This window comes from Rattus rattus, chromosome 1, assembly GCF_011064425.1.
Source record: "Rattus rattus isolate New Zealand chromosome 1, Rrattus_CSIRO_v1, whole genome shotgun sequence".
Classification (NCBI taxonomy): domain Eukaryota; kingdom Metazoa; phylum Chordata; class Mammalia; order Rodentia; family Muridae; genus Rattus; species Rattus rattus.
Window position 1 is genome coordinate 232882286 of NC_046154.1, and position 19249 is coordinate 232901534.

At 47.0% G+C, this 19249-nt stretch overlaps 1 protein-coding gene across 1 annotated transcript in view; it reads right to left on the minus strand.

The window, feature by feature from the left end:
- Nucleotides 1-4061: 4061 nt before the first annotated feature.
- Anxa13 (annexin A13) overlaps nt 4062-19249 on the minus strand; it is a 52223-nt gene continuing 37035 nt past the window's right edge. The window contains exons 5-11 of the mRNA XM_032890852.1: nt 18108-18141; nt 17926-18005; nt 16107-16175; nt 15058-15159; nt 11062-11137; nt 7582-7694; nt 4062-4799 (exon numbers count right to left, since the gene is read on the minus strand). Of these exons, the coding sequence (XP_032746743.1) occupies nt 4680-4799; nt 7582-7694; nt 11062-11137; nt 15058-15159; nt 16107-16175; nt 17926-18005; nt 18108-18141 (594 nt within the window). The 3' untranslated portion in view covers nt 4062-4679. The remainder of the gene's footprint in view (nt 4800-7581; nt 7695-11061; nt 11138-15057; nt 15160-16106; nt 16176-17925; nt 18006-18107; nt 18142-19249) is intronic.

Consider the following 19249-nt stretch of genomic DNA (forward strand, 5'->3'; position numbering starts at 1 on the left):
GCACTGTACATTTAATTAATGCAAATGAAATTCATTCATGCACATTTAAGGATTTATTTATTATTTATTAAATATAATTAGCTGTCTTCAGACACATCAGAAGAGGGCATCAGATCTCATTGCAGATGGTTATGTGTCACCATGTGGTTGCTGGGATTTGAACTCAGGACCTCTGGAAGAGCAGTCAGTCTCTTAACCGCTGAGCCATCTCTCCAGCCCATTTATGCACATTTAATCCTCTCTGTACATGCGCATATGTGCAGGTATATTGATTGCTGATGTGCTTCCCCAGAGTTCCTGTACTAGAGTCTTGGTCCATAGTATGGACTCATAACCTGTTAGCATTTTTAAAAGGTGAAAGGTGATTGGGTCACTGGTGTCTGTCTTGTACGGATCAAGGCTTCTCATGAGAAGTCTTAGGGGACCAGATTACTGTAAGTAAGCCTGGCATCTTTCTTTCTTTTTTAAAATATATATCTACATTTTTTTATTAACTTGAGTATTTCTTATTTACATTTCGAGTGTTATTCCCTTTCCCGGTTTCCGGGCCAACATCCCCCTAACCCCTCCCCATCCCCTTCTTTATGGGTGTTCCCCTCCCCATCCTCCCCCACTTGCCGCCCTCCCTCCAACAGTCTAGTTCACTGGGGTTCAGTCTTAGCAGGACCCAGGGCTTCCCCTTCCACTGGTGCTCTTACTAGGATATTCATTGCTACCTATGAGGTCAGAGTCCAGGGTCAGTCCATGTATAGTCTTTAGGTAGTGGCTTAGTCCCTGGAAGCTCTGGTTGCTTGGCATTGTTGTACATATATGGGGTCTGAGCCCCTTCAAGCTCTTCCAGTTCTTTCTCTGATTCCTTCAATGGGGGTCCTGTTCTCAGTTCAGTGGTTTGCTGCTGGCATTCGCCTCTGTATTTGCTGTATTCTGGCTGTGTCTCTCAGGAGAGATCTACATCCGGCTCCTGTCGGCCTGCACTTCTTTGCTTCATCCATCTTGTCTAATTGGGTGGCTGTATAGCCTGGCATCTTTCTTACCTCTTGGCTTACATGTATGCTCCTCCCGTGGGGACTGTTTTCCTTTCTGTGTTTCCGCTCTGTTGTGATACAGTCCCACGGCACTTAGCAGGGTTCCAACCGAGTACTGCTTAATCATACACAGACTTGAACGTTCTCAATTGTAAGCTAAGTCAAAAGAAATCCTGCCATGGGGAATGGAAACAGTCCATGGCAATGGCAGGAGACTGTGGATGTCCTTGATCTGTATTATTTACCCTAGGATTATGACTTCCTCCTCTCATGCCCTATTGTGTTGCTTTCTAGAGCCAGCATTTGCATCCTAGCAAGAACCATGGGGCATTGATGATAGCTGAAGACATCCTATGAATGCCCTGGATAGAAACACAAATGGAGCTGGAGAGATGGCTCAGCCATTAAAGGCTAGGCTCACATCCACAAATAAAAGAGACACAAATAGATGTTGATCTCTTTATGCCTACATGTGTATCATGCATACACATGTGTACAGATTGAAATGCATGGGACTACGGCTGCAAATACTCAGCAGTAAGGCCCCATATGCATCTACCAGTTCCCATGCTGTAAATATCACACCTGTTTCAAGGTGCTGACATGACATCATAGAACATGAGTTGGGGAACAGTAAGCAATGGTACACCAGCGTGTAGAATTTCCACCTCTCAAACACAGTGAGTGAAATGGGCCGAGGGGTAGGCATGCATGGAAAGACTACCTGGGACCCTCAGAGCTACTGAGAGGAATTTGCAGAGTAGGAGTTAATGCTCCCAGAGCTGCTGGTGAGACTCCTTAGTTCTTCGAGATGAATGTCTATTTGGTTTGCCCAGGCTAGACTCCCACATTACTTACTTACAATGCCCCAAGAATCTCACTAGGGTAACCTTGGAAATGGGCTCTGGTGTAATCCCCAGGGTCTTGAGTATCTGAATGGCCGGAGATGGATTCCTCTGGTGGCCCTGGAGGGATGGTTGGGCAGGAAAAAAACTGCACAGTGGAGGCCAAGACAGAGCTGCTCTCTTCTCTACTTTCCTTCTTTTACTTTCTCTCTCCCTCACTTCCCTAGGTAGATCGTCAACTCCAAAACTGAGGACACAGCAAGAATGAGGCATGGTCTAAGTAAAGCAAGAGTGTGAAGGAGAAAGAGAAACCCCCTTAGATGGCTAGGGTACCAGAGGCTAGGGTGTGGGTCACAGGACACAGCAGATAGACAGTTTTACTTAGACACACAGAGACTCATCCTGTTTATAGGTGCTGAGTGAATATCCAGCAATCATAGGGATATATGTTTGGATGCTTCCTTCTTCTCAGATGTGGAAATGAGCAATTCTGAGTCATGAGCTGGTGCAACGGGGAGCAAAGGCATTAGGGTCAGAAGAACTAGGGTGAAATTCCAGCCCTAACTTCGCTCTCCTGTGACTTTGAGTAAATGGCCTTGCTTTTCTGTCATAGTTATATTGATCCTATGAAACACCTTTCTGATCTATCTGAATTATGCCCTCCAGACAAGGCTAATTCTGGCTCAGTCTCTTTTCAACCCACTCTTTTGTTTTCCTGTCCTTGTTGAGTTCAGAACACAAGAATTGGTCGCTTTGCTTTGGTGACACGTAGATTTCATATGTTATGTTATTAGATTTGGTCCTCGTTAAAAAAAAGTAATGTTTTATGTGTAAAAGCTCAGCTTTGACAATGACTGTTAGGTAGATAGCAAAGCTCACAGAACTCCTTAACTTGTGGGTCACCACTTTTCTAATTACTAAAAAGGACATCCCATGGCACGGCATCTATCCTTATACTGAATGTTTGGACTATTTGCTGTAATATTATCCAAATGACTCCCAAAGGTCCAGCCTGATCAAGTTCTTTGTTCATGTAGATATCACCAATGACTGCCAGTGTTTAAAACATAGAGTCCTACCTCGGGAGAACATCCATTCCTCCTGGGGTCAAAATACAAACTCAGTAACCCCGCTGCAGCCTTGCTAGCCTGCTCTTTTCACAACACCCGTGTCCCAAACCATCTGTCCATCAATGTCTCTTGGCCCTTCAACCTACTAGGGGCCACAGCCCTGAAGAACACGTCAGTAGTTCCTCAGCTAGGGATGGAGCTCCTGTGCTCCTACCCCATCTGTGCTGGAGTGATGACCGCCTTGATCATGTGTGGATCGTACATAGGCAACCATAACTGCTACGAGTTCATAAGCACAGTGTTATGTCATGTTTGGAAGCCACTGTCTTGCCACAGTGGCTCTTGGTCTTCCCTTCCCCCTGTCTGGGATGTTCCCTGAGCCCCAGTGGGAGGAGGTGTGGTACAGATGCCCCGTTTATGACTGAGCACTCCGTAGACACCCATTCTCTTCACTTTGACCTACGCACTCTTCTTAGTGTACTGACAACATTCCCCATACTGATGGAGACATCTTATTTCAGTACTGGTTTGGAAAGATACTACATTAGAAGCAGCCCATGTTCCATTGACTTTTGTGTCAGTGGAGCCCACCACAGTGATTGGAAGGTAGAAGAATAAGCATGAATGGCTTCTGACTCATTCTCACACACGCCCTGCAAATCACGTTTCTGAGAAACCCGGTCAGTAACATGATTTCTGCAGCCTTCCAGCTTGTGAGATGAATCCTAATTCTGATGCTTACAAATGGGTATTAGTCAGGTTACTTCTTAGTGTCTTCAACTCATAAGTGGAGGTCATAGGAACCTCACAGGGTTATGGATTCAGTGTGGATTCAGTATGGTACTTAGCCGTGCCAGGAGCAGATCTCATCTAGGACAGGACAGCTATGATGGCTTGCCCAAGGTCTAAGTTAACTTGAGAGTCTCTGAATGGCTCCATGTGACTACAAGACCAGCATCTTGGAACAGAGATTCTATGATTGCAGAATCAAACCACCTGACAGACAGGGCACTGACTGCAATCCCATCGGCACTGCGCTCAGCCTAACTGTATTTGAAGATCGGATGGAAGACTCAAGCAAGCCACAAATCTAGAGAAACAAGAAAACCCAACCGAACCAGGCAAGGTCAGTGAGTTTTACTTATATTTGCATTTCACATAGGCAGGCCGACTCTTTCCTCGATGCTGGCCTTGACCGCTATCCCTGGTGATTGTTAATAGACGTTTGCAATCCCCCAGTCCATTTGGATTTCCCGAGCTCTCTGTTTCCCAGGCGAGATCCCAAGTTCATCAAGCCAATTTGGCAAAGCAGCTGACGGAGGCGCAGACCATCACCGTAATTAACGGAAAGGCTTTGAAACTGAACGCACAGAAGGGAAACGAACAAACCGTTTAATCTTGCCTCTACTCCGTTTTAGCCATTTAATCTCTGCTTTGGCTCTGTGCATCTGGGAGGCATATAATTTTCTAAACATTTTATTATAAATGTTCAGCCCCCCTCCCCCACCAACTGCTGGTTTCATTTGTGCTTAGAAAGCATTCGCTTCAAATGCTAAAGGGAGGCTGGAGGCACTTCAGGTTCCTGCTAAGCCAGCATTCAAGGCTGTTCAAGCACTTGGAGGACGCTGCTCTTGACTTCAGCTGCTTGGCCTCGGGCTCCCTTTAAACTGATGAGCAGACAGTCCAGAGGGGGTGAAGGGTTTTCGCTCATTTGCAAATTTGATTTGTTCGGGCTTGGATCAGTGCAAGAGAGCTACCAGCAGTTTTCGGAAGTCCCCAGAGGTATCTGAGTGAACCATGTCAGAAAGTGACTTCTGATACTTCTCCTGGAACTTGGCTTTTATCCCCTGCAGGTCAACCTGTGGGAACGATGACAACAAGGAAGGTGACAGCACCCGTGGTACAGTGTTGTAAATGGCAGACACTCTCCTACACCATCATATTCATTCACTGTGTCTTTGAACAGCCCTTGGGAGCTAGATTGTCATTATCTTCCATTTTGAGGAAAAGAAAGCCTACTTCAGCCCCTTGAAAATAGGTGCTTCTTTACGTGTGTATGTGTATATGCACACATGCACTTACTCCATTAAAATTTTATTTATGGAAGCTAAAGTTTAAATTGCATATTTTAAAAAGTGTTTTAATGGTTTATTTATTTTTATTTTATGCATGTTAGTGTTCTGCCTGCTTGCATGTGTGTGTGAGGGTGTCAGATACCCTGCAATGGGAGTTACAGACATTTGTAAGCTGCCACGTGGGTGCCAGAAATTAAATCTGGATCCTTTGGAAGAATAGTCAGGGCTCTTAACCACTGAGCCATCTCCCCAGCCCCCGAAATTGCATATATTTTCATGCGTTACAAGATATTTTTCTTTTGGGTGTTTTATAGGTGTTTGCAAAGGAGTCATTCTGGGTGGCAGAGCTGTACACAAACAATTAGGTGGTTTTCCAAGTCTAGTTTGACGGTATTTGGTAGAAAGGTGAGATGATTTTCCAGATGGAGCTTTAAAATTAAGCATTGGGAGCTGGGGAGATGGCTCAGCCATTAAGAGCACCAACTGCTCTTCCAGAAGATCCAGGTTTGATTTCCGGCACCCACAAGGGTCTGTAACTGCATTACAGGTAGACACCCAAAGAACCCGATGCCCTCTTCTGGTCTTTCTGGGCATCAGACACACATGTTGCATGGATAGACAGGAAAAACACCCACACACATAAAATAAATAATAATTTTTTAAAAAGAGAAATGATTTCTTCCTTGTACCAGATCAGGAAGAATAATAGTTCCAGTTAACACATTCCAGACTGATTGTAGGACTTCTTTTGAGTTTAATTCATAGAAGGCTTAAGAACTGGGGGCTGAAGGAAATGGGGAGGAAAAACAGACAAAACATTGTCCTGCTTCAGCTTCTTTCAGCTGTAAAAGGAGAGCTACGCCCGAAAAAAAAATTCCAGTCTGGACAAAACAAGTCTTACGAAGAAACAAAGTTTAGTTTTGGTTTGAGCTCCGCCTTGTCTACCAGGCCTAGAAACTGTAGACAGACAGGCATCTGGTTCTCCTTCTCTTGCTTTCGTGTATGGTTGTACTGAGAAAGAGAAGAGAGGAAGATAGGAGAGGGTGGGGAGTAAGGAGTTGTTTGCTGTGGATCTCCACTGAGAGACTACTGGAGGGCACATGCTGCCCTGCTTGGGGTCTCTGCCTGGCTGGATGCCCGGCCCTGGGGGAGGGGCAGGCTGATGGCGGGCAGGATTGGGCAGCCGGCATTTTGTTCTCGTCCCCTACACATCTCTGTGCCTGGGCCTGCAGCTTTCCAGAGAGAATGGCAACACGTGGAGGTTACCCACGCTCACAGGTGGTCCATGTGGAGATGGACTTGAACGTCACGTGGTCTCTATGGGAGGGAGCATGCGATGCTGACAACCCATCTGGTGGGATCCAACCTCTCCAGGGTCTATAGAGCCCTGCTGCTCTCTGGAGCTTCTGCAGGGGCGAGCGGCTGAGAGCTGGAGAGAGGGAGGGAGAAAGACTCAGGACAGAGGAGAGAAAGGGAACTCTAGAGGAATAGCAAAGAGGCGGCTCACATGAATGGGGGTGGCGGGGTATGGAGGAGGAGAAATTCCAGGAACAGAAATAAAAAACGAAAGAGCTGTCTTCCTGCTGCGAAGCTATATTTAAAAACAACGTCAGCTGTTAAGTGCTTGTCCAAAGGCATGGGTCGGAATTTGGGTTGGTACCTCTCCCTTGCCGCTAAACTGTGTTTCTTTCTTTCTTTCTTTTTTTTTTTTTTAAAGATGTCTGTGGTTTTCAGCTGCTCCACTCCGTTCCTTTCCCCAAGGCTTCTGCCGGTGACAGGCCTGCCCCTCGCTTCCCCTTCAGTTCACTTCTCCTGCTGACCAAGGCCTGACAGCCCCAGGCGCTCTCTGTGAAGCACGCTGGCTGCTTCCAAGCCTCTGCCTGCTCCTGCCCTTCTCTTTCCGAGACTCGCATTCTTCTCTGTGTGGGGTGCAGACTGGTCCTCAGGGAGTAAAAGAAGGCCCAGTCTTTTTATACGTGAAGTATTAGAATGTGCATCGTAGCACATACGCAGATATTCCGTATTATCTGTGCTGTTAAGTTTGGGTGAGGAAAGATGGTAATTAGAAAAAAGTGTCTAAAGTGGCCCTTTGAGAGGGTCTGGATTGAAAAGTTTTAGGGGTGGGGCTGATGTTTCGTTTTGTTGTTCTGAAAAATCCTACTCGTAAGGTGTGCTCCGTTACATAAAGAGAGTGAGGGAATCATTCGGGTATTATTTCCGTCTTGCCGTGGGGTGACCCCTTCCCATGGCTCTGGTTTGACTTCCTTAAAATAGAGCTGTATGTAGCCGTGCTACCTCGGAACAGCTCCAGCAGTTCCTCTACACAGCGCCACCAGCTCTCTGGAGCTGCGGCCGACAGGAATAGAAGTAACTCTCAGTCTTGTGTTTAATAAAGAAGGAGAAGGCTGAAGCAGGGCCCGATGTGCTCTGCATATTCTGGGAAGGGAAGGGCTGTCTTTGTCTTGCAGTTTTTGAGAAAAATTCTAACAACAACAACAACAGCAGTAACCAATGACACCAGTGGGGGAAAAGATGTTGATTCCCCTTTTGGAGTCATGTGTCTTACCTCAGCTCTGGTCACAATGATGCGAATTAATGTCTCCTCGTCTGTCCCCACACCCTTCATGGCCTTGTATAGTAGGTCAGCAAAATAGCCCTCAAGGTCCTGGGCACATCTCACTAGGAGGGAGGAAAAAGAGGGTGTGAAATGTCCTCGTAGTCCTGTGGGACGACACAGGGAGCCTGTACAGGCCCAGTGTGTCTCGGCTACTCGAGGGACTTCTGGACTTGACAGGCAGAGGTTTGGAAGGATCTGACATTTCAATGAGATCTAGAAGGTTCCCGAGGTCAGCATAGCAGGCCTCCCCTACCAGAGCTGAGTCAAAAACCACTTCAGTGAGGAGAATGGGCTCTATTCTGTGCAAGCCCTGGGGAAGGAGTGTGGGCCCTCCTCACGCTCACTTTGTGGAGGTCTGGAGTCTCACTCATGGACAGAGCTGATGGTGCACAGTGAACCCGCCGGGGCTAGAGCAGGGCTCTGTGGGAACACAGCTTGGCCAGTAGCCTTCCCTAATAGAACCTCATATGGAGAAGGTTTGCTCAGCCAGACCACGCCCTGCTTTCTTGTGTTCAGGAACTTCAACACCCTTTGGTTACCTTACTCCATTTGTTTGGGTACCTTCTGCAGGTCCCCAGCATCCTTCATCTGGTATAAGGGACAAAGATGTTTGTCCTTACTGATAAAGATCCCCTCTCTATGGTGTTGCTATGCACTCTTTCTGGCCCTCCCCTTGCCTGCCATCTTTGTTCTGTTTACAAACCGATGAAGCTTGGTGTTTGCTCACGAACCAGGCAACTGGGTGCACCTCTGCACTGGAGCAAAGTCAGCATTTCCAGACCCTTCTCCCAGGCTCATAGGCATCCACCCCACAAATGCTTCAAAGGAGTGAACCATTTACTTCTTTGGGTTGTTGACAGTCTGCTAGAAAGCCTACCGGTATTTTTTTTTTTTTTTTTAAATTTGGGTTTTGTTTTGAGATAGGTTTCACTCTATAGCCCGGGCTAGCCTCAAACTCAAGCAATTCCTCTGCCTCAGATGGGAGTTACAGTGCTAGGATTACAACAGTTTTTCAATGTCAGTAATAGTAACGAATTTAATTTAAGTGTGCAATGTGAACTTCCGTCTGTCCTGGAGCAGGGCATTCATTTCCTAGGCCACTATCTGTGTGGCTGATGTTTCTAAGCAAGGGAGAGGAGGAGAAGCCGGCCCACTTTTAGGCCATATAGCAGCCACTTATGTTTCAGTGGCAAAGTCAAGGGTCAGGTGTTTCTTCTGTTTCCAAACTCCTGGTTTGAGGTGGTAGGGAACCCCGTGCTACCCTAACAAGTATACTTGAGACTCCTGGTGGTCCTCAGACTGCATGAGCTGCTGGCATCCACAACGTTTTCCTACGACTTGCAGCACTGATGCAAAGGCCAGCTCCCTGTTAGTAGCAAGTAGCAGGAATATCTCAGAAGGCTGGGCCAGGAAAGCTAGGGGATATCTGGACTAAACCTGTTTAATGTTGAGTGGAAGCCATGGTAGCTATGGTTCACTACCATACCTGATCTTCTTGTCTTCAAGGAGTGGGGCTTTGCAAACTTATACTGAGCACAAAGCCACCATGAGGAGCTTGTGACAGTGGCTTTCCAGGCTCCGTCCCACTTCTGGCTTCTCTGTGGTAAACCTGGGCTGGGTGCAGGACACTTTCCTAACAGCTTTCTGAGGTAAGTGGTTCATGGGTCCCATTGAAGAAGTGTTCGTGGTGGTGATCATGTGATATCAGCCTGTATGGATCTGAGCGGTCAGGTGGCATCTTTATGGAGTAAGGTTGGGGATATATAGGAAACAGCCGTGAAGCCATTTCTTTATGAGGTTGATCCTCAGAGAGTTCTCTAAGCACTTTTACTTTTGGAACTGTGAGTCCATTTGGTTCTTGTGGTTCACAGCTCCAGGGTATGACGTTCTCCTTCTTCCTAACCATGTGGACTATCTGTTTTCTTTCTTCACTCTTGTTTAATATATATATATATATATATATATATATATATATATACACACACACACACATACATACATATATATACATACATATATATGTATATATACATACATATATATATATATATAGTGGTGTGTGTGTGTGTGCGTGTGTTCTTTGTGGACATTCAGCTCTGTATGAGAAAGACCTGGGTCTTTCATGCGTCTGATTTACACTAAGCACAAACTACTCAGGGCCAGGCAGGAACCAGGAAAACACTGTCACTGAATGGCAGCCCTGGTGTCCTCTGATGGTGCTCTTGGGTCTTCCTGCTCCTCATGTCACAAGTACAGGAAAAGGTCTAGACCCTCAGAACAAGCCACTGGGTAGATCCTTCGTGAAGCCCAGAGGACATCTGTCCACACAGGGCTCATATGTGTTCCGTGTGGGGCATGGATGGTGTTGGTAATGTTTAGAGTTCCGTACATCAAATCAGTGTTTGCTCATCTGAATGTAAAATGAGCATAGATGGCAAAAGGTCGACGGCTGGCATTGTTTAAAATAAAACAGCGAGGACAAAGCATCCTCCAAACTCCACAGAGGACTTTGGCAACAGAAGCACATATTTTAGGTTCCAGAGCTGCTTGTTTGGTTCTTTTCCTTTCAAAGGGACACGTCTGTCCATTCCTGTGCCATTCGCGATGGCTCCCTGGACTCCCTACCACAGCAGTGTGGACAATGGACAATGCCTTCATTCCAGGACTTGCAAAAGGAGAAGGGGGCCATGCCAGACATGGCCCTGTGCCCATCTTTCTGCTATTTCCTGCCTTTGGGCGACACCTGAAGAGGAGGTCCTGGGGTTGGCTTGGTTGGCAATGCCAAGATCTAACCTCCCTCCCCTCCATTTCTAAACAGATCTCATTCTTTGAGAACACTGAAGGGAATCCAGTGGAAAAAGAAACCCTCTGGGCCCCAGGCATGCTGCAGAAACTTGCTCATGGTCCTAACTGTGGGCACTTTTCAGTGCGTGTCATGTAAACTGCATACCGCTCCCTGAGCTGGGGTAATAGGCGCAGGCTTTGGACAGATGCTCTCAGGGATCCGTATTCTCGGTACAATCACAGGAGACACTGGCGGACCTCGCTTAGGCGCTCTCTGTAGGATCAGGCATTCAGTGCCAGGGTCGCTTGCTGACTGCTAACAGCTAGGTCCCTTTTCAGAAGCCACCTTCCAAGCGACAGAGGGGCTGCACAGTGTCCCCTGTAGATAGGTCCTGGGGTACAGCCTGTGTCTAGTGGCTGGTTGGTGTGCAGTCATTAACAGAGTGCAGAGACTTGCCTCCTTGCTTCACTTTGGACAGACCCACCTTCAGAGCTCCCTGGAGAACAAAAACCGCGTCACACCCACCTTCCGCCCTGCCCAGCTGTGGTGCTTCCAAAATGGCTCAAGCCAAGAGACAGTCTCCCGTCTCTCTGAGTGCTTCCACGGAGCCCACTCTGGGGAGCACTCTCCTGGTTTTACTTTACCTATAGTTAAATAGGCCTTCTTCAAGTCTCCCGATGTCTCTTCTTCAATGGCTTCTTCCATGTCTTTGCCAATGAGCTGGAGAGACAAACAAAGCCCAGGCATTACCGCAGGGGTAGCTGTTAGCCTCAGCTTCCTTTAGAAAAGGTGCCAGTTTTAGCTCCATGATCGTAAAGGTGCCTATCTTGTCTCCTGCATTGCGAGGTGGAATGGTCGTCTCCCTGTTCAAGCATTCTTATACTGAGTCGTATCCTCAGCCTACAATAATTCTTTTTATTATACGGCATCCTAGTTTCCAGTGTGTTTTCTATCTTTTCTGTTGTGAGTTCCTGAGGAGACTATGGCTGAAACTCTGGCCCCGGGCCCCTTGGACTGTCGACTCAATCACTTGGAGTTTGGGTAAAGTAAGGAGAGGCTGTGAAGTTCATGATGGAACTTGATCTGATGATTCATAAGAGAGTGGGGTTTCACGGGCCGGAAGCCAGGGGCCGACCACTTCCGTTTACTGCTGGTGATCGATAGTGGTCTTCCACATTCACGACTGCATCCCGTCACTTGGTGCAGTATTACACACTAGGCTTCTTCTCAAATATTTACAGAAACTAAAGTTAAAGTAAATTGTGCCTATCCTGAACACAAATACCGCCAGGGCCAAGCTCAGGGAAGGCAAATAAAGAGAAAGGCGTGTGCTCTGCTGGGCTGGAGGGTTTTGTCTCTTTCTTAGAAATTGTCTTTGAGGACAGGACACAATTGATCCTCAAAATAATTGAGACATTTGAGTACACACTAGTAGCGCTTGGGGCTTTTATGGGAGAAACAAAGGCAAACAAACATTCTTTGTGATGTGAGGACAATGTGTGTGTGTGTGTGTGTGTGTGTGTGTGTGTGTGTGTGTGTGTGTGTGTGTGTGTGTGTGCAGGGGGGGTTAACAAGGCCCTCCCCACCATTCACATGTCTGGAAGTCTTTGTGAGGCCTAGAACACCAGATCACAAGAGAACAGGAGCGTTCGGGCTCTCACTTTCTGAGGTTTGGTGTGGGAGGCAGTGCTTGGGCAAGGATGAGCATCACCTCCCCAGAACCTGGGCTCTTTATTGTACAGACTGAGAGAGTATTTCATGCAGATGTTCTGTTCACACAGGTCTGGGTCTTTAAAGAAAACCGAAACAAAGCAAAACAAAACAAAAAGACCAAACACAAAACAAATCAAATCAAACACACACACACACACACACACACACACACACACACACACACACACACACACACACAAAAACCTTTTTTGTTTCTATTGTTAGGACTGAGCCAGAGCAGTGACTTTCAATTTTCTGTAGACTCTCAGCCTCCAAAGCAGACACAGGTAGGGAAGAGCTTTTCTGAGGAGGCAGGAGGTGGGGTGGAGCTCTAAGCATCAGTACCACTCTCTGTTGCTCTGTGGTCTAGGGGATCTTCTTCATGTGCCTCTAGGGAGGCCATATTCACATAGTATCTTTTCTCTTCCTGCTTCACCCCTTTTTGGCGGTTGCCTAGGAATCTGTGTGGACCCCGTGAACACAGTCTGAAGACAGTGGGCTAGCCTATGCTATTGGGGCCCTTCTTTGCAAACTTTTCCCTTCAGTTCTTGCAATACCTGTTTTTTTTAATGGTGCTCTTTCTGCTCTTTGGACCAAACTAATCTCAGAGACTAGATCAATGGGCTATTGTGCCTGTACGGAGCTTGCAGGAAGAATAGGGACACATGTTCTCCTTTTCAAACACATTCCCTCAAATCGACAGCACACCAGCAGTGTCAGGGCCAAAGCTTCTTGTGTGGACTTAGAGTTGTGTACCCAAAGACGCTGTGTAGTGAAGGGCATGGCTCAGAGGTGGCAAGGCTGTGCTGTGGTTATGTGCACACACAATTCTCCTGAACTTACTTTGTCCCTGTAACTATGCCGGTCTTTTGTGCTTAATAGTCAAGTCATGTTACATGGTGTGGCAGCTTGAGTTGTTCTGTTGCCTGTTCTGGCATTGTGGGGTGAGTCAGAAGTTGAGACTTGGACTCAGAGGTGAGGGCGGTGAAAAGAGCAAGCCTGAGCTATAGTGTCAAAAAATGAAATTCATCTCCATTCCAGGACAACATAGTCTGTAGCACACCAGTGGTGGCACACTGGTGTCTTTGTGCTTTTGGTCAGTGACCATCAAAACCTTACAGGGCTTGGTGTCTAAGAGCAGAGTAAGCTTTTAAAGGAATGAGCAGTCAAGATCAGCAATGATCCTGCAAGGCTCTGGGAGCTGATTCAGAGCTGCTCTCCTATAAATGATCACGAAATCACAGGAGTCCCTAATTCGTCCGTTGTTACTGTTGGTTTACAAAGAGAAACATGCTGACAATTGCCAGTGTTTATGGCACCGAGTGATTGCTTTTGTTCATTCATTGAATCCTTACTACTCCGACCTAATAAGACCTACTCCTGTAGGTATTAACTCTATTTTACACCTGGGGAAACCAAGGCACAGAATCCTGAAAACCTGGCCAAGGTTAAGCCTAGGACTTCTCAAACATGTGTCAGATTCAAGGCCCAAACCTCAGGAAGTAGGGTTCAGAGGACCAAGGAGAGGACTGAGAATTTTCATCTTAATGGGTTCTCAAGTGGCTACGATGTTGTTGTTTGGAGACAAACTTTGTGATAATAGCCTAGATCCTCATCACTTGGTTTCATGAAACAAGAGAGAGAGAGAGAGAGAGAGAGAGAGAGAGAGAGAGAGAGAGAGAGTGTATGTGTGTGTGTTTCTGTAGTGATGGCCAATGTCAGCCATCCAAAGACACCCCAACTGTGGCCTTTGTGGTGTGGAAAGAGGACTTAGATCACAGATAAGTCCTCCAGCTCAGCGGCCACGGGCTTCAGGCCCTGAGAACGGAGAGGCTCAGGGCCGCTGCCTTTGATCCTGACACTGGGCATGATTTGAAAGCAGGGGGCCCTGGAAGCTCACGTACAGTACAGCTACAGTTCCAAGGCTTTGTCTCTTCATCTGCTAGCAGCATACATGAGAGAGGCTATTTTGAGTGAGGAGCAGCCAGCCCCAGCTGAGGTAGGAACACAGCTGGGGAGTCCTGGAGTTCCCGTCCACTTCGGCTACCGACTTGCTGTGTGGCCCTGATAAGTTACAGATGGCTCCTTGCTCTGCGGACTGGCCTTGTCCAGCAGTTGTGGGCCACCATAAAATAGCCATTTGGCCCACATGATAGTTAGGATGTTGTGAAATTTAAATCAAGCGCAGGGCACAGGAATGTTTTGAAGAGGTAAAAGCATTCTCCAAAAAACAAAATAGAAGACAAAAGAAACTGGAAACTCCCTGTAGGCTTTGTGTAAATTAAAGATTTTCTCTCAGAAAAGGACGAATCACCAAATACCTTGAAATAGCCAGCTTATTTTGTTGGCTTACATCGCGAGTGAGACTAAAAAGATAATTTATGCGTGTTTTTCCTCAGGAGCCTTTCTCTGAGGTATAGCACATCTATTTCTCCTGGGAGGCTGACAGTAAATTGTGATCATAAAAACAAGGGCAAACATTTGTATGCTTGCCACATGCCACATGTGGTTCTGAGCCTGCATCTACCCTCACATTGAAGATGATTCTATGAGAAGTGATGCCCACGGTCTCTGTCTCACAAGAGAGAGAGGGGAGGTTAGTCACTCACTGTCAGTAGAGCCAGGATTTGGACCTGGACCCTCTGAGTGTAGAGCTTTGCTCCTAAACGTGACACTTCTGTTTTCCTAGCTCTGCCGTAGCCCACAGTACCCCAACTTTAGTCCCATATTTGAGGCTGGTCAGTTTTGAAGGGTCGGGCTGCTCTGGGTGTGTTTAGCAGTCTCCTGAGCCTTCTTCTCCTACCATTGTGAACTACTGATGTAAATGATCTTGTCCCCAAAACTCAGTTCCACATCTGAGATCTCAGCTTCCTTTAGAGATAGTTCAGGACAGTATCAGACAGGACCCTCATAGCTTCACCACTTACGATCTGGTAAGCCTGAAAGGTAGCACGCAACTGCTTGTAGCTCCTCTTGGCCAGGACTTCATTGAAGGCAAGCTCGTCGGTACCCCAGCGGCCTTCGCCTGCCTAAGGGCCAAGTACAAACAACGTGAAAAGAACTGGTGCAAAGCCATACGTTACTGTTGACACATAGGCAAGCACTTAAGCACGTCATGCAGAAAACTACAGTTGTCACAAGTAGCTGGGTCAGAGTGTCCCTTTGTGGCTAACCGTCCTTGAAGCTGAGGTGAGGTTGTTCCCACTATATCAGAAGCCAATGTGACAGGGCACCTTCCCTAATGCTACTCATGCACACCAACTAAAGGTATGTGTCCTCAAAAGCCCCTGGTGTCATTACAATGTCACTTACATTGTAGTTTGGACTCGGCACCTTGTGGGCTTTTCTAGAGGTGCCTGGGAAGAAATAAGCCCCCAAAGAGATCTGGTCCATCGAGATATGGGAGAGAAAAGGAACCATCTTACCCCACCAGTACAGCACCATCTCATATTCACAACACATCCTCAAAACCCTCAATGCAGACCCCACTTGGGTTATTCCCCTTTCGGGGAGTCTCATATGGAATCCCATCCCAATCTGTCTTTGGAATGTCTGCTTTCCTAATAAACTTCTGCTTAAACTATCTATGCCTTTCAGCTGATTTCTTTCCTTTAAGAAGGCAAGAGCTGAGAGGTCCCCATAAAACCATGAGTGGGCCTCACTTACAGAGAAGTACAAAATATGCATGCAATAGAAGTCAATATATTGAACATTTAAAGCTTCTAACCCGTGGTGTATGTGACACATCTGCCTGTATTATTATCTATACCCTCCTGTGTTCCAAAGTATAGGAATAGGAACAAGTCATTAGAACACGATCTATGCGAACTGCAGCAAGCGTTTACCTATCAAAGGCCACGTTTCATTCCAAAGTAATTCTCATTTGCACGAAACAAAGAAATGCTTGTTAAAGAAACAATACGAGTAAGTCAAAGCCCAAAAGAATGTGTGGGGCCAGGTGCGTGCAAACACTTACATTATACAAATCTTTGGCATCCTGACCAGCCAATTCTTTGTCCACAGTGTCTTCTTCATCACGACCGGCCTACAAACATTGACCAGATTACCATTAACTCAAGTACCTGCTTGACCGCAGAGAAGCCAAGCAAGTCCTGGGATTCAGGGCTGACTTTGGGGAAAGGGGAGGAGGAGGGTGGAACTCAGCTCAGCCTGGCAGAGTGGCAAGGCCTACTCTTTGCTGCCATCTTTTGGGAGAGGCTAAAAAGTTTAATTTCTGTAATTCATTCTCTCTCTCTCTCTCTCTCTCTCTCTCTCTCTCTCTCTCTCTCTCTCTCCCTCCCTCCCTCCCTCCCTCCCCCCTCTCTCCTTCCTTTCCCCCTTACTCTCTCCCTCATCTCTATCCAACCCCAACCCCACAAAGTTCTCTCATCAAATCCACAGTCTTCAGTGAAAGCTGACAGCAACCTGGACTCTACTAGGAAGCTTTCTTCCTCCTCAAATACCAAATGCCACCACTCAGTGGCCGATGCCCAAGAACTTTGAAAGTTGGTCATGTAGTCTTGGGTGGGTGGCAGAGTGCTGGAATGAGCCAGACACGACCCCTAGTATAATCTCCTTTCCTTGGGTGAGGATGCTCTCAGGATGACATCATGTCAGATAGCATGAGGGGAATTTTGCAGATGTAATCCAGGTCTTTAATCTGGCGAATGAAAGAAACCCAAAGGGAAACTATCCTGGGTGGCCCCTGGCCCAAGCAGATGAGAGTTCTTAAGGATCAGAGGTGGAAATCCCGGAGGCTTTCTTGCTGCTGGCTTTGGAGTAAGCAGGCAGCCTGACTGTAAACTGTCCTGGTGGTGGGAAGGGTGGAAGGACATGCGGTAGGGATCTGGAGAAAGTCCCAAGAACTTCTGGGTAACCAGCAAGAAAACAGTCATATCAGTCAGCAGGCCCCGAAGAAGTGAATTCTCACATGCTGACATGTTAATTTCATCCTGGTGAGACCCTCCATGAAGGACTTAGCTAACAGATATCTGGACTCTCGGCCCATGGACAATGGTGGATCTCTTGTAGTTCCCACAGGTCTACACTGTAAGAAAGTGGAGTTGTGTGTGGAAAAGGCTCTGTTTGATGCCAAATGGTTCTTGCTCCTGGGTTGTTTCTAGCTCTGCTGTCTGCCTCTGGGAATTGAGTTTCTTTCTTGGACAGAGGAGGCCTCTATGCTAAGTGACAGGATTACAGCTAAAGGAAATGTAACCCTCAAGTAGTTGGGTGGAGTGCTGGGAGGTGATGGCTTCCCAGAGATGAGGGAGCAATGGTGCCTGGGTTCTCACTAACACTGAACTTGGATAGCCCAGGCTGGCCTCATACTTGATATGTAGCCCAGGCTGGCCTCATACTTGATATGTAGCCCAGGCTGGCCTCATACTTGATATGTAGCCCAGGCTGGCCTCATACTTGATATGTAGCCCAGGCTGGCCTCATACTTGATATGTAGCCCAGGCTGGCCTCATACTTGATATGTAGCCCAGGCTGGCCTCATACTTGATATGTACCCAAGGATGACCTTGAACTTCTGATCCTCCTGCTTTTACCTGTAAAGTGTTGAGATCACCTAAGTGAACATCACTCCCGGTTTACATGGTTCTGGAGACTGAACTCAGGTCTCCTCCATTCTAGACAAACAGTCCACCCGTGGAGCTGCATCCCTGACCCCTTCTCTAATGTTCTAAGTGTGTGTGTGTGTGTGTGTGTGTGTGTGTGTGTGTGTGTGTGTGTGTGTGTGTGTATTGATCACTCATCCCTAAGATCACGAGGTAGGTGACGCCTGTTCTCACCTGGAGCAGGGGCACCAGAATCTTTCTCAGGTTTCCACTTGTGTCGTCTTTGACATCAGATTCAAGGCTCCTGCCAAATACTTTTGAGGAAGAAAAGAAGGAAAGGGGAAAGTGGATGACTGAGTTCCCGGTGGTATTTCAAAAGAAACACTCGATCCAAAGCCAGAATAAAAGCTACTTACGCCTTTGGTAAGCTTCTTTGATGTCGACAATTTCCTAGGAAGACGATTGAAACAATTATTGTCTGGGCTGGGAGTCAATAGGAGCAGAGAATTGAGGCAGGAGTCTGTCTCCAGATGCAGGCAGCTGGCCTTTGTGACTTTCTCTTGAGATGACTGTCTCTACAGGGTAGGGCACAGGCCTGTGGGAGTCTGTTAGCATAAAGTGGCCCTCTCTGTGGAAGCATGTCCAACACGGAAGTAGTGTATGCATACAATCTCCTTAGAAATGGAGTCAGCTTGGGGGATGCATCACCAGGCAAATGAGGACAATGTAGTATGTTTGCACAATGGAATACTATTCACCCCTAAAAGGAAAGAAAATTTTGCCATCAACCGTGGCAACACGGTTGATCCTGGAAGATATTCGGTTGAATGAAATAATCTAGACACAGGAAGTCATGGACCCACTCATTTATGAAGTATAAAAAAGCTTACCTCATAGGCACGGGATGTAGAATGGTGCTTACCAAAGGCTAGAGTAGGGATTGGGGGGAGGGCCAGCGGTACTAAGTCATGGCGTGTGGTGGTTTGAATGAGGAATGTCCCCTATAACTCAGGTCTTTAAAAATTTGGTCCCCAGTTGCTGGCTGTTTGTGGGGGCTGTGAGAAGGTACAGCCTTTTTGGAGAAAGTCACTAGGAGAGGGGTTTGTGGGTATAGCCTCACTTTATACTGTTTCAAACTTGCAGTTGAAGATGCAACCTCTCAGCTTCCTTCTCATGCGGCCATGCCTTCCTGCCATCATGGGCTTTTATCCCCCTGGAACCATTAGTCATAGCTTCCCCTTCCTGCTATAAGTTACCCTCGGTCATGGTGTCTTTCACAGCCCCAGAAAAGTAACCGATACACAGTAAGATAGGCGTGAGGAGTTCTAGTCTACACAGGAGGAGGGTTGAAGTTAACAAGAATTCATTGTTTATCAGCGTGGCTAGAAGAGAGGATCTCCAATGTTCTCACCATAAAGGCCTGGGAAATGTTGAGCGTGATGGGTTCACCAGTTATTCAAACTTGACCATGATACTTTGTCTATTTGTATCAGAATGTTGCACCTTAGCCCAGACATAGCTACAGTGATAATGTGTGGATAAGAAAATAGAATGGTAA